At 41.5% G+C, this 14,729-nt stretch overlaps 1 protein-coding gene across 2 annotated transcripts in view; it reads right to left on the bottom strand.

Annotated features, from left to right (window-relative positions):
• Positions 1–127: 127 nt before the first annotated feature.
• Positions 128–14,729, bottom strand: part of AMFR (autocrine motility factor receptor) — a 37,730-nt gene continuing 23,128 nt past the window's right edge. Inside the window, exons 10-14 of one of the 2 annotated variants that reach the window (XM_073307478.1) lie at positions 13,769–13,872; positions 11,133–11,267; positions 10,061–10,144; positions 3,405–3,589; positions 128–1,761 (exon numbers count right to left, since the gene is read on the bottom strand). In XM_073307478.1, the coding sequence (XP_073163579.1) occupies positions 1,614–1,761; positions 3,405–3,589; positions 10,061–10,144; positions 11,133–11,267; positions 13,769–13,872 (656 nt within the window). In that variant the 3' untranslated portion in view covers positions 128–1,613. The remainder of the gene's footprint in view (positions 1,762–3,404; positions 3,590–10,060; positions 10,145–11,132; positions 11,268–13,768; positions 13,873–14,729) is intronic. The other variant, XM_073307479.1, reaches the window with a different exon arrangement.

Here is a 14,729-nt window from a genome sequence, read left to right as displayed (position 1 = left end):
CTCCTTTTAGCAACGGAGGTGACCTTACTTTAACGGCTACACAAGACCTAAACCAGGCCACCTCTATAACAGTGATGCACTGGGAATAAGGAAAGTTGCATTAAAGAAACTTCAGGACAATTTCCAACACTGATCAAGAGGGGTGGTGTTGTTTTTTAATTTTTTTAAACAATAAAACAAACAGCTGTGCATTGAGCAAACCCAAATCTCTCTTACACACAAATATTTTAAAGTTTACTAACAGCATTGCAAGGTAAGGCATTCCAAAGAGATTTATCAAAATAAATTATCTTCTTCACCAAAACATTTCTGCAATTCATCCTTTCATTAAATTCACTGAAATGTCCTAAAAACCAGCAGTAAAAAAAAATTACCAATAATTCTAGGTAATACTGGGCTGCTTCCAAAGGACAGTGATACTAGAAGACACTCCTCAAAACATTTAAAATTAAGCCACTGCCATGTAAAACTCAGCTATGTAACCTAGGATTGTAGTTTTCAAATGAGTCTAAAGTCAAAAGGTCTTTAAATTTTTTTGAGAAAAAGTTGGGGGATTTGTTCACAGCTAACCTAAAGTCCAGCAGCCTTGATTCTTGTGTCTGTACGTTGGATTAAACTAATGGGTACGCTACTACACAATGCAGGCTTAAAAAAATAAAAAGCAAGATACTGTAGCTATCACTTGTCTGGTCAATAAAGTCCCATCCATCCGTGTATGGACCCTTCTTTGTATGTCACTCGAGAGACCAAACTTGTAGGTTTCAACTACGTTCCACCAACATATTGTAACACTGATTTCAAATTTCTAATCTATTTGCCTGGTACCCCCTTTTTAGCTTTACTCTTCTCAGCCACCCATCTGCTGCTGGCAATGAAATGCATAGAGAAATAAAAGCTCCAGGGGGTGAGCAGAGCTAGAAATGGGAAGTGAGGAGGAGCTCAGAAAGGGTCAAATAAATTGTTTTATTGAGACCAATATGAGCTAGCACCTCACTGTACAACTCATGCTTTACTTTTAAGTTTCGTAGCTAGACAACCGTGACCATCCAATGCGCTGCTCCCACATTCCAGCATTTATCGGTGTCCGAGCAGGCCTATGTAACATTTTTAACTCATTCTTGATATGTACAGTGACTTGGCCGTGGCTGCGGCTGCCTGCTGACTTAAGATGGGGTTCACTGTGAATCTCAACACTTCAATTCTTTCTTCTAATACTCCCCTTGGACGATCTCAAGCTAAACACGCAAGCACCTTCAGTGACCTATGCAAACAGCTGTTAATCGAGGCAGCAGTCTTTCCCTTGCCTCTGCCGCAGGCCTGCACCTTATGCTAGCAGCAGAAATCACGCCCAAGCCTTAAAAACTGCATTTGTTTGTGAAGGGATAAGTGTCACATAGAAAATATTACCAAAAGAAAAGGTTAAATCTGTCAGCTGTCCAAACACTATTAGACCACATGCTTTATACAGCAGAGACGCAGCCAGCTCACTCATCAGCACAGCGAGCTGAGCTCGGAAGAGAGACTTCCTGCTGGTATGAAGAGTGCAGGGTTTTATTTATTTATTTATTTCAACATTGCTCGTGAGGAGGCGGTGGGGGCAGCAGCAGAGAGTACTACAAGGTCTGTTGCATCTGCAATCTCCGTTCGGCAGCAGCGGCTAACATTCTGCGGCGCACGGTGACGGGGTCAGAGGCAGCACCCTCAGACAGAAAGGGGCTCTCGGAGGTGGAGTCCTCATCAGAGGTTTTGTTTAAATAACGCCTACAAGGATAAAGGGAAAAGATGGGTGAAAACAACAGAGTGGCTGATTCTGGCTCTGAAAAGAAGCCATTCAGGGTTTATCATTCTGAAAAGCAAGGGAGGGTTTGGGTTTAGGGTTAGGGAAAGTGGAAAAATACCTCAACTGCAGATCCATAAGCAGCGTAAACTCGGACTCTTGCTATGGTTACCAGAAAGAGGACTACATTGTCTACCATGCAATTTATATAGTTAACTTTCTGGTTAAAGCATGGAACTGGGAGTCTAAAGATCCAGGTTCTATTCCAATTTCTCACACCAATTCACTGTGTGGCTTAAGGCAAGTGACTTAACCTCTCTGTCTCTTCATGTCCCCTTCATTAAAACGGTGGTAGTACCTATCTCACAAGGATTAGTTCATGAACATTTGAGAGTCCTAGGAGAGCAAGAAAGCAGCTTCCAGAGATGACATCCAGAGATGACATCCTGCTGCATTTTAAAATTAGTGTTAAAAGCAACAGTTTGAATCTACAACAGATCTAAAAATACGAGAAGTGAACTAGTAGTTTTAAATAGGAAAGAAAAAATAATTTGCCTCTCTGAGCAAAATTTAAGGATTTGAGGGAAGATGTGTCTGGGGACAGGTATATCTGAGGACAAATTTCTCAAGAGACTCTTAAAATGCACCCACAAGTCTTCAGGCTATGTTCCATCTGAACACAAAAGGAGGTATTTAAAAAACGCAACTGGGTCTGTTTGCTGACAAAAAGGGCTGCACCTGCAAACAACATGCATACACTTCTTGCAGGCCCGTTTAACGTTTTGCTCGTAAAAGTTGGCACAGAAACTTGTTCAATAGAAATGAACCAAACACAAATAAATAAATAAATAAATAAAATAAAATAAATAACCACCTTGTTGTATGGTACTTGGTCTCACTGGGCATTTGTGTGCATCAATCAACTGATGCCCACCTGGCATTTATCAGAATTTATCAACCTTCACTAATATGAGCAGAATTTATTAAAAAAAAGTTCAGTTCAATATGCAAACATTTATTAGCAGCCAAAAGAATCAATTTACAACCAGTCACTATATTTTGTGGGGCAGGGGAGGGGACTGGGTTGAACTTTGTGTAGAGTTTTTTGTAAGGGGTACCATAACTGACCTATATCACTTGGTGCTTAAGCAGAAACAAAAACTTGCTCGACACTTGAAAACAACTGTGTTTGACATGTGGTGTCAGATATAGTAAGATATGAATGCAGGCACAGCCACAGCCAGGAGGCAAGATGATGGTTTACTACAAGTAGACTCAGCAGACTTGTAAATGATACTGGGTTCTCTTCTTTATGAAGGGCCTGATCCAAAGCCCACTGAAGTCACTGGAAGTCATTCCACTGATTTCAATGGACTCTGGATAAGGCCCTAGGTTTATATTCACATCTTGTTGAGAAATGGGCCTAAGTCAGCACTTCACAATTGTGTTTTTGATAATGATGCTGTATTAGACAGAGTCCTGATCCCGCTGCAGCAGATACAGCTGTTGTTCCCACTGTATTTTGCATAAATACATAAAGACAGGGGGAAAAGTCCAGACAAAATCCACTTTACAAGGTACCACTCTAATTAAGTGGACAGTAGTGCGTGTCAGGGATTGAGCATACTTGCGAGCTTGCTGCAGCAGGTCTTCCTTCCGCTGAACTAACATACGCTGCCTTTCATCAACGGACTTGGAGAAGCGACTTCCTCTGGCCTCAAAATCTTCTGTCTCACTGGGCTCTGCTTCCATTTCATTGAACTCCACCATTTCTTCCAGTCTCGGACTGAGTTCAAGTGGTACTCTCTCAGTCTAGGATAAAGATAGGAAAGTAAAGAAGGAATTTATAGGAAAGTGTAAAATTTGACAACAGGGGGTTTCTATATCACAACAACAAGCTACAGCCTTTCGGAGCTATTAATAAGTGCAGGGGTTTTCAAGGAATTTAAGGGAAAAAGGCAGCCAACTCAGGTAGCTAATTCCTTTCGGCTTCTTCACAAATTCCAGTCAAAATGTGCAGCAGGTCAAGCCAAAACATATTTAAAAAGAGTCAGAATTCTATAAAGCTGCATCACATCTCAGCTGTCAGATCATTAGTTTGGTTGTGGATTCAGAGAACAGACTAGCTATGAGATTGGCTTAATTTCCAAACGCAAAAATGTGGCACCTCTTGCCCTATTTCAAAATAAACATTAAACAACAAACCCACAAATCACAGCTTTTTACAGATGATTAAAAAGCCAAACACAAAAAGTGATGTAATGAAGGGTCTCATCTGACCCACTTTACAGTACAGAAGCAAAAAATTAAAAGGCAAAAAGAGTTCACAGCGAGACCACCCCCAACAGCAATTCAGCCTATTTCATAAGTACTAGCATTCACCAATTCCTTGGGTCTCAGTCTCATGCCTTTGGATTTAGAATTCTTAGAGCCTACAGACCACATGCACACAAACTGCCACTGACTTCAACAGTTTTCCAACAGCTAGATCTGCACAATCAGGCCCCCGTTTTGTAACTGAGCAACAAGAGTGTGATAAAGGTTATAAAAGGAACTCTAGCCCATCTACCACGAGTAGTTTGTTGTTGCATCTCTGTTTCCTGCGTATCTTCAGAGTCAGATCTTCCCTCTACTCTGTTATCTGAACTGTACTGTGTGTGCCTTTAACTTGTAAGCTCCTCAGGGCAGGAATTTCATTCTTGGCATTCTATTTAGCATATTATACACACAACCTGTTGTAAAGGTCTGTGTAAATTTACAATGCTAGCTGAGCTGGAAACCATTATATGTTCCGTTTACTGCAGAGTGAGCTGGATCTGCTTAGTACGCTGAACATGGAAGAGCAAATGCACCTCAGTGAAGCTACCTGTATCTGCTATCATATATCAAACTCTTTATTAGTGCATCCAAGTTGCCAAGAAATTCTATTGTAATTATTCACCGAAATATACAAGCACAAATGACAAAACTAGATGATCAAACATCAACTGGAGATAGCATTTAAATATTATTTTGACTTGTAAACTGAGTAACAGCAACATTAAGCTCTTTTTTACAGTCACTCTTCTGATGATAAAGGCATTTTATTATATTTCTTTAAATCAGCAATAATCTCAATCCCTAAAATACTGCAAACTGAGAAATCTTGCATTCTACCATGGAGTGGGGGAATTATAATTCAACCAAGGTTTCTAACCATCAGAGGACTGAAGTTCCGGAACAGTGTTCCAAGGGGAGCAGTGGGGGCAAAAAACCTAACTGGCTTCAGGACTGAGCTTGATAAGTTTATGGAAGGAATGGTATGATGAGACTGCCTACAACAGCATGTAGTCTATCTGTGACTGCTAGCAGCAAATATCTCCAACAGCCGATAATGGGACACTAGACGGGGAGGACTCTGAATCACTACAGAGAATTCTTTCCTGGGCGTCTGGCTGGTGGATCTTGCTCAGGGTCTAACTGATCGCCATATTTGGGGCTGGGAAGGAATTTCCTCCCAGGTCAGATTGGCAGAGACCCTGGGGGGTTTTCACCTTCCTCTGCAGCATGGGGCATGGGTCACTTGCAGGTTTAAACTAGTGTAAATGGTGGATTCTCTGTAACTTTAAGTCTTTAAAATCATGATGTGAGGACTTCAGTAACTTAGCCAGAGATGATGGGTCTATTGTAGGAGAGAGTGGGTAAGGTTCTGTGGCCTGCAACGTGCAGGAAGTCAGACTACAATCACTAGATGATCATGATGGTTCCTTCTGGCCTTAAAGTCTATGAGTCTATAATAATAGCACAACTTAGCTCTTACATAGGCTTTTCATAGTTTAGTATCATTATCCCCCATTTTACAGATGGGGAAACTGAGGCACAGAGTGGTGAACTGACTTATCCAATGTCACCCAACAGCTGGGAATAGAACACAGTCTCCTGAGTCCAATCCAGTGCTCTATCCACTGGGCTATACTTTCTCTCCAGAAAGAACTATTTCTACTTTCCCCCAGAAACAGCTATTCCAGATAAACAGGAAAATTATCACAGCGCGCCTAATTCTGCAAATTGTTTAACACTCTCCACTCTCAATGATTTAAGTTAAGCAGCCATAGCTCCTTGAAGGAAGCACTTACCACATCTTGCAGGACCGAGCCTTAGGATACAATAAATTCAACCCCAGAATTTTTCTTACCACCAAAACACTTTTAATAATGAGCAATATAAGAAGAAAAGGTTAAGCCTTTTTAAACTAAATTCAAAGCTAACAACAGATTGAACGAGTAATTCTTTTACTTGCAACACCTTGCAGAGTTTGTCATGTTAAATTATGGTGGCCTATATTGGCCCCAATCTTCAAAGTCTTTAATGCGAAAGGACCCAAGTACATCAGCAACTACATCTTCATCTACAACCCTGCCAGGACATCTCTGGAAAGACTCGGATTACAAAATCCAGGAGTAAGGGCATGAAAGCTGGAGATAAAGCTCTCTCAAAGTGACTCAGTTGTGGAATGAGCTTCCTGAGATCAGATTAATATAGAGGCTGACCACTTTCCAGGTACTCCTCTGACAAAGCATTTCCAGTATGATGATAGAATGTATTCTCCAAAGAGTCTCCTTGCTCAGAGAGGGGAGAAGAACAGAAAACTCCATGAAGTCTGCTAGGGTCTCAGCCTGGAGATTTAATTTACATGGGAAGCACTTTGATACAATTGTGATGAGAGCTACAAGAAACTCCAAGATAGAAGTATAGCAACATACCGAGCACCACACATTTTGGAATCCAGCCTTCATCTGAAAATGCGGCATTAAGGACTCCATTGCTTCCCAGTGTAATTTGTGGGCACTGCACAAAGTTGTTGTACCATATTTGATGACAGTCTTGGAGACATAAAAAATTACTTGCTTGTAATAAGAGCTCTCTGAAAGCAGGGTCCGCTAGTGAGCCATATTCTTGCATGCTGGCACAAGAGTAAAGTTTAGAACCATCATTCTGATGAAGCAGCTGTGAACAAGACTCCAGAGGGTGCACAAAGCTCCGTAAGCTTAGAACTGGGTTGTCCATAGCACGACTTGCAGAATTTCTGCAGAGGCTGTGGTTTGAATTCTTGTGCATTTGGGAGCGTTTTCCAGCTTTTCCAACTGAGCGAAGTAGTCGTCACAGCAGTACAAGGACTGTGTACAGGAACCCGCCTCAACCGCCAACAAAACATTCAGTACTTCACTCCCCTGGACAGATGGCCTACCAAAGCTCATGTGAAAATTGAGTTGATGAACAAAGACACAACTAAACTACTTTAGGTGAAGAAATCAGCCTATACGGATCATGTCCGATCATATCAGGTCAGCAAAATAAAACCCGGTAACTTCAAGAAATGCACGACCTGAGCGAACAGCCAAAGAGCTTCGGTACCATTTGCCATCCAGGCAGACTGCCCTGACACCTGAAATGCATCAGAGGGGTAATACAGCGTTCATGTCAGTTTCTACAGCCTAGCTGCTAGGACTCCAAATCATCAACTGCGTCTATTTCAACGTCCAGTTGTGCTGATGGCAGCCTGCTGAGAGTATAAAGCTCCATAGTTTGAACATGGAAGCTGTAAACTGTGGAATGCAGAGATTTCAACAGCTGGTGAGCAAAGCGAGTCATTTTTAAACCATAGGGGACGAATCAGCGCACCCATCTCGTTGATACCAGCATCTTTGGAGTGCAAGCAGCAAGGCATCGACTAATCTGATGTCAGCAGAGGCCCTTCAGACATGAAACTTCAACAGCTAGATCACATAATGGTGCTACTACTGCAGCAACCTTAAATACCCTCTTTATGAAAACCAATACATGACCTTTTGGGGCCTTTTAACAGTATGGAGAGGTTTATATCAATGGGGGGGCCTTGCTTACACATGGAGGTGGAGGAGTGATGTAACAGAACTCTGTGGTCCCCTCAGAAAGCCTTGGAGCAAGTGAGCAACCTCACTTCCTTGGATCTCCAAGAGGAAAGAATGGAAGCACCCTAGAATGAGCTCCTCCACCTCAGCCAGGGTCCACAGGACAGTCACCACAAACCCATAGCCAACAGCCAGACCTAGAAAAATCAGTATGGACCCCCGCCTCCCGCCTTTTTGACCTTTACCCATGGCTAGGAAGTCATCAGCCAGTGAGACTAAGAATCTATGCCCTACTGGGGACTGAAGCAAGACTGAAAAGAGTGGAGGGAAAACGAAAGTGTCCGAGGGTTGAAGAATACCGTGCCACAACCTTCCCCCTGTTACTCAAAAAATGAAAGCTGAGACAGGCAAGACCATCAACATCAAAAGTCTGTTCTTTGAGCTGGGGACCGACAACTGTTCTTGAAGGAAGCTGGTAACCTAATTAAAATCTCAGCCATTGTAGTATGAGAGAGAACAATATCCCAAAACACAATAATAATCTATTGCAGTGTTTAACTATCCTTATGGTCAGAAAGCTTTTCCCAATACCTAATCCAAATCTCCCTTGCTCCAGATTAAGCCCTTTACTTCTTGTCCTAATAAGGATGGTCCGATTGTTTTGGTGAATTTAATGTGAAGAGAAGGGGCTGGCTTGACAGCCCTGGAGACTAAAGACTCTTCTCTGTAAGCACAGTAACAGATACAGGCTGAGTAGCAGCACTGCAAGCTTCCTTCACACGACCCCAACTTGATTCAAGCCTGACCTGATGGAAACACATATGGAAGTTGAGAGGGAAATTCAATCTCCACAGCCCATTTACTGGTTTAGGCCTCTAATAAGATGGTCAGAAGTGCCCATTTTGCACCATGTCCAGTAGGAAGAGGATAGATACCACCAACTCACTTCCCACAGACCCCACAGCCACCACTGATAACTTTCAGTCACGACTGGGATGAAATTCACACTCAGTCATCTCCAGGAGAAAAAGTCCCTAGATCATTATCCCCAGTCCATTACCAATTCTGCAATCCTCCCCCAAGTCAATATGCTCAGATTAAAGTGTTTGAATTGGGGTAAAGTTCTGTATTTTAAATCAGACCAAGAAGCGTGCCACTCTTTGAATGTGCATTTCCAAAAGCATCGCATATATAGGCAACTTTTAAAGCTTTTCAGGTGGGTTAGCAAGTCAGACCATCGGCATACACAGATCCAGAACATCAGCACAGAAACCAAAAAGGTTCAGGTGCAACACAGAACATTCAAAGCTAGAGCAAATCTGTAAAATGATGCTCCTGAACATGAGAGGATTTTCCTTTAAAACGATTTTACTAACACACCACAAGAAATCAGAATAACCCAAAAGAAACACAGGATGAGGTTTCCTTAAGTGACACAAGAAAAATCAAGTACTTTATATCCAACTTCAGATTTTCCTCCTCTGTGAGTCTTCCTCCCACTTGAAACTCATGCCAATACTGACCCCGTTATATCTTCTACTTCAGGGCTTTAAATATAAATAAAACCCTATGCTACCTCGGAGTCTGCTGATGGCAAACTGCTGCACCTTGTCCTTAAATTAGACACAGCGGGGCTATTCAGGTTATTAAAGGCTGCCAGAGGCCAGAAAATTCTGTATCTGATGATTCATTCCCTTCTAAATCCAACTACAGAGGAAGGTAAAACCACTTCAGCTCAGGGAAAAACAGAATCTTAAAAACAAATCAAATAAAGAGACTCTAATCTTTCCTCCAAGCTTTAGTTTAGCCGACTTGCACCATTCTATTAACTCCTTAAAGAGGGAAAAATGTTTTTCCTTCTGCTTCTGGGGAAAGTCAGAGAAAGGAAAAGAATTAACTACCTTCCTCCCCTTCCCCTCCCCCCGATTTGTACCCATTCACTCATAGGCACCCCATGCCCCCAAGATCTATCTCCCTCCCTGCCCCTCAACAACCATATGACAAAATCCCCATACATGAAAAAAAATCCACTCATTAAAAGGGACAACATCCCCAAAGTCTCAGAGAAAATAAAGAGTGGAGCTCCCACCTCCCCTTTAAGGAATCACCCTAAAGAATACAGGGATAGCAAGAAACCCTGTCCTGCAACTCCCCAACAGCCTTCCTTCCTCAGACATGAAACAAGATGAAGAATTCCTTGAAAAACCATCCTGTCACAGTCACGTAAGACGACTGTGCTTTAGAACGGAAGCCTGACCTTTTCTGTACCGGTGTTGCCAGTGTGCACCAGTCGCCCAGGCACTGTAATACCCACAGGCAGAATTTACTGGTACTCTCTGCTGCCTGAGTTCATGTCTCTGTAACTTGGTTTCCTTTCACCATCGTGCACCTGTGCTTTTTGGTGCCAGCTTACCTGAGTAGCAGTTTCCGCTTCCTCCTGATCGGAATTATGCCTTTCCACGGGACTGTTTGACGCAGGCCTAACGCTATCTGGACGCTACAACACAAGCATCACAGATTTAATAAGCTACATGAAATGCATGAATAAATACAAAGGTAGGTTCTAAGAATAACTTCAAGATCTGCCTTACACCCCATAACACACTGTGCTTTCTTTCAAAAAGATAAATTCTCAAGAAAGAGAATACCCATATGAGAGACACAGAATTACAGCCGCTTCCCCCCACACACACTGATATAAGGTACATACCAGGTAACCCTACAGTATCTGGTGTGTGCAGCACCAGAATTAAATATTCTTACTAACAGAAACGGGGCTCCCAGATTGTTTTATTGCAGTCCAGAATAAGTAATAAGACCTGAACATTATTTTGCTGACTACTTTCTTTGTAATACCCCCATCCCTCCAATGATATAGCTCAATCACACATCAGCAGAGAAAGCAGCCGCAAATGTTATGATGCTAGAGCAACGTGACCAAGGAGATGCTTTGTAACATTCTGAGCAAATTACCATTTAAGATGAAATTTCTTACATTTGTTTTTAGCCCATATATGGTATTTTTGCTATACGAGAGTGAAAACATGGTGTTTCTGTAGCTTTAAGAAAGCAAGGAAATTCCATGAAAAAGCTGGGTTAATACAACAATACAGTTGCGATTTTATAGGCACAGAAGTTGAGATAATCATAGTCACAGAACCTACAGCATCAGAATGCCAGTCAATTTTACACAGTATAGTAAGGCATTCAAATTAAATCCTATCCTGTAATACTAAATGCTATACTCTGTGCAAGGGCACCTGAGTTAGGGTGGCAGTAGAAATTACCTGACTTTTATGCCGGAGAAATCCGAACAATGATGTTGCATTAACCCAACATTTGATACTGATAGTGGATAATAAACAAGGAAGAACTGAAGAATCAACATTACATTTTCCTAGTTCATTCTTAACATTCTCATCCATGTGATGGATCTAGACAATTGGTAAAGTATGGTCCTGTCAGAACATGATCTCACGACTGACCTGTGTTGGGAAAGGTACCTGGACACGTCCCTCTAAGATGTTGTCCGTTGTTATTTCTACCGAGCGTGTCAGCTGCAGATCCTGTAGAACTATATGGTAGGGAACCTGAGGGAACATCTCTTGAATCTGATGGGCCTGTAAAAAGCAAAATTTATAATGTGAAAATCTGTGTGCAAAGTGCCTTAAAAAAAGAGCCCTAATGGAAGGATGAAGGCCCAGATTTTCAGAACTATGCATACATATGCCTAGTTTGTATCTGAAGTGACTGCAATTCCATTCCAGTTGTGGTAATCATGCATGCAATGACAATAACTGCAAGAGCAAACTGGACACACGAGTTCTGGGTCACTGTCGCTCTCAGAAAAATGTCAGAACAACTGTACTGTTTGACGGCAACCTTGCGCATGTCCCATTTTCCCAGAAACAAGAGATGAGAAACTGTAGCTGTCGCCACTTTGGCAAATACAGCAAGAAAAGTTACAAGAATAACACACTAGAGAGAGGCTGGTAATAACTTACATCCTGATGCAGAAAGATGAGACCAGGCTGACAATTTACTTACAGAATGAGGTGAAATTCTGATGCCACTAAAGCCAACGTCAAATCTCCAATTGACTCACATGGAGCCAGGATTTCATTATGAAACTTCGCCCTTGAAAGAATACAGGCTTCAAAAAAAACCTCACATATACTCTTTTAATGAAAGTATTTTTTCATGAGCGTTTATACCATCAATATTTAATCTTTCAGTGACTGAAAATTAACTCAATGTTTAAGATTTACTATACTCAATCCCAGATTAACGCCAACATGGCATTGATAACCCAAGGGACTAGTAGTGTCCATTTTAAATAGTCCACTCTCTCTCTCTCAAGCTGTTCAGGCTAGAAACCGATACGTTATCATCACCTGAAAGCCCGAGAAAACAGCTTTCAAATGGATTAAAGCATGAGCAACTAACAAGTTATTGGATTTCAAGCTGTTTAAATGATGTACAACTGAAACAAAGAAAGGCAAGAGGGCAATCAAAATAATGTGCTTTTAAAGGTCCAAAAAGTCTTGATAAATGCCAGGGCTAAAAAAAACATTACATGACCAGTACAAGTGTGTTCAGGATCAGTAAACCTTTCCAACGCTCGGGGGGGGGGGGGGGGGAACGACACACATGGCAAATGATATGCTGGACAGTGGGGAGAAAACCAGGCACATACTGGATGGCACTTTCAAATAGCTCACAAAACAACAGAGGTACAATACACGTAACAACAGCTTTCTCTTTTTATTAATCTGTGACCAAAGTAACAGGTTCAGCATTTCAGCCACTGGTGGCCTCTTTCTTTGAATACTCTATTAGGGTTTTTCTCAGATAACACAAAGCAGAATTTTGTTTGGTTTCCAATTTAAAATACATAATACTTCGGTTTACTAACACAGTGGTCTTTTTCCTTACATTAGGCAATTTAAAGTACAATACTGAAATATATTCAAATATGCATGACCCTTATAAATTATTAGTCATCCTAAATATAACTTCCATCCTGTGTCATCCTGTTCAGCAAAAAAGAATAGCCGGTGTCTGCTTAAATACTCTGTGCACATTTAACTTGAATAAAATTATTACAGTTGATAGTCTGCAAACCCAAAAATATTCAAAAACTGTGGTCTCACCCCACACAGATTCAACAGCAGAGATGGCACTGCAGTAAGGTCTTGTATCAGGTAGATGTCATTGTTTTTACAAGATACACTGATGAACAATTACTAATATGCTATGAAATTGGGTATCAAATAATTCAGATTAAATTATATTTGTCAGATTAAATGAACTAAATACATTTTGTGATGTAATTTCCTTGAGTTTTGCTATCATGTGCTATTGTTTATGCACTAATCCACAAAATCTGGTAATTTATAATCAGTGTCCCAGTCCTCAATGTGAATTAGCAAGGTTCTGCTGTACTAAGAGAGCATCATCTCACTGGTACGTGTTTGAACACAAAGCTCTATGTAGGTGCTCAGAACCATTAATAACAGTGATGAGTACTCTAGCAACAATAATCCTAAAAGAAAAGAAACATACAGAGACGGCTACAACACTACTGCAAACAGAGACAGTTTTGTCAGTTTAAGGCCTAATTTTGCTACTACTGAAGTCAATGGCAAAACACTCAGGATGCAGAATCAGAACCTTTGTTACTATGAACTGTCTGTGGAATGAAGTACCGGAGAGGACCATTAGACGGCAACACCAAGCAAGCTGAGAGAAGCAGCTCTATGGCCCAGTCCTTGAAGTCACACCAACCTATCTATCCTCATCCACTACATCCTGTTGCAAGCAGTGCACAATGTTAACACGGACTTATGGTCTCCCCTCACTTCAGTTTCCTCCACTGTCCATTTATTTTCACACATCAGCACTGATAACATGCAAACCCAGCTCTAGACGTCAATGGAGCTGCACCCACGTAAGCTAGGGCGTCTCTGTGGTGAAGCCTTGAGCTTGGCATCTGCTAGAGATTTCAATGTCTCCACTCACTCTCAGTCCACATACATCCCTTTCACTCCAACACAGATTGGCGGGCATAGGAGTACAACCTATTAATTAATTAGTTAATTAATTAATCAATCAGTCTTACCATAGCATTGAGCTGTGAGTTGCTCGCTTGCGCAATACCCAGGATATTAGTAGTGTGCATCACTTCCACTGAAAAACTGGGCAGCCAGCTAGCGATACGAGAGCCTAAGAGCAAGAAACCAAAAGGAAGGTCAGCCAGGAATAAAAGAGGTTTTCAGCAATCTGAGCTTTTCCATGTGTATTTAATTCCATCACCTATAATTATAGAAAATGAATAAGGTGAATTCTACAATGGATTCCATTCTAAGCATGTCTCCCAAATGGGGAGAAAGTAGGAGCAAAGACAAATATATCCCTCTCCCCATAACTGTCACTATTTGTTTGAAATGTACATATTAACATTTCATTAAACCAGCCACTACTGATCTGCAGTTGATCTGTCACAATATTTTTATTTTTAAACAAAAACTGGTTGGTGGAAGGAGGGAGTCTTGAATAGTTTGGGGATTATTAGGGAATCAAGAGGACATGAACTCCACTACAGCACCAGTAACCTACAGTTAAATTCTAGGTTGTAGAGTAAAAATACCTGCTCATTGACAAAGGGAAAACTCGAGGGTCAAATTCAGCTGTGGTGTAAGTGGGTGCAACCCCACCAATTTCAATAAACATGTGTCTGCCTATATAGAGCTAACTTTGGCCCCTGTTGTTTCACAATCATGCTGCCAGTATCACTGGGCAAGTGCTGCTGTGCAGGAGGCTGGAGCAATCGCCCTGAGTGATCCTCCGCCTCCTCCTGTCATAATTACAGGATCAGGCCTCCTTGAGTATGGAAAATGGATAGATCCTCATTCCCATTCCCTTCCTCATTTCTTATTTCTCTGTTAATCGGTCCATGCCTTGCTCTAAGGGATAGCAGTTGCTGTCTCCACAGGAGCCTCAGTGGTCTCTCATATGAGAAAATGCTGGGGAGGGGAGCTTCTACTTGCAAGTGTCCTTAGGAGAGACAAAATCAACACAGA

This window comes from Lepidochelys kempii, chromosome 12 (assembly GCF_965140265.1).
Source record: "Lepidochelys kempii isolate rLepKem1 chromosome 12, rLepKem1.hap2, whole genome shotgun sequence".
Classification (NCBI taxonomy): Eukaryota; Metazoa; Chordata; order Testudines; family Cheloniidae; genus Lepidochelys; species Lepidochelys kempii.
The sequence above is the reverse complement of the archived record's forward strand: the minus strand, read 5'-3'. Positions and strand labels throughout refer to the sequence as shown.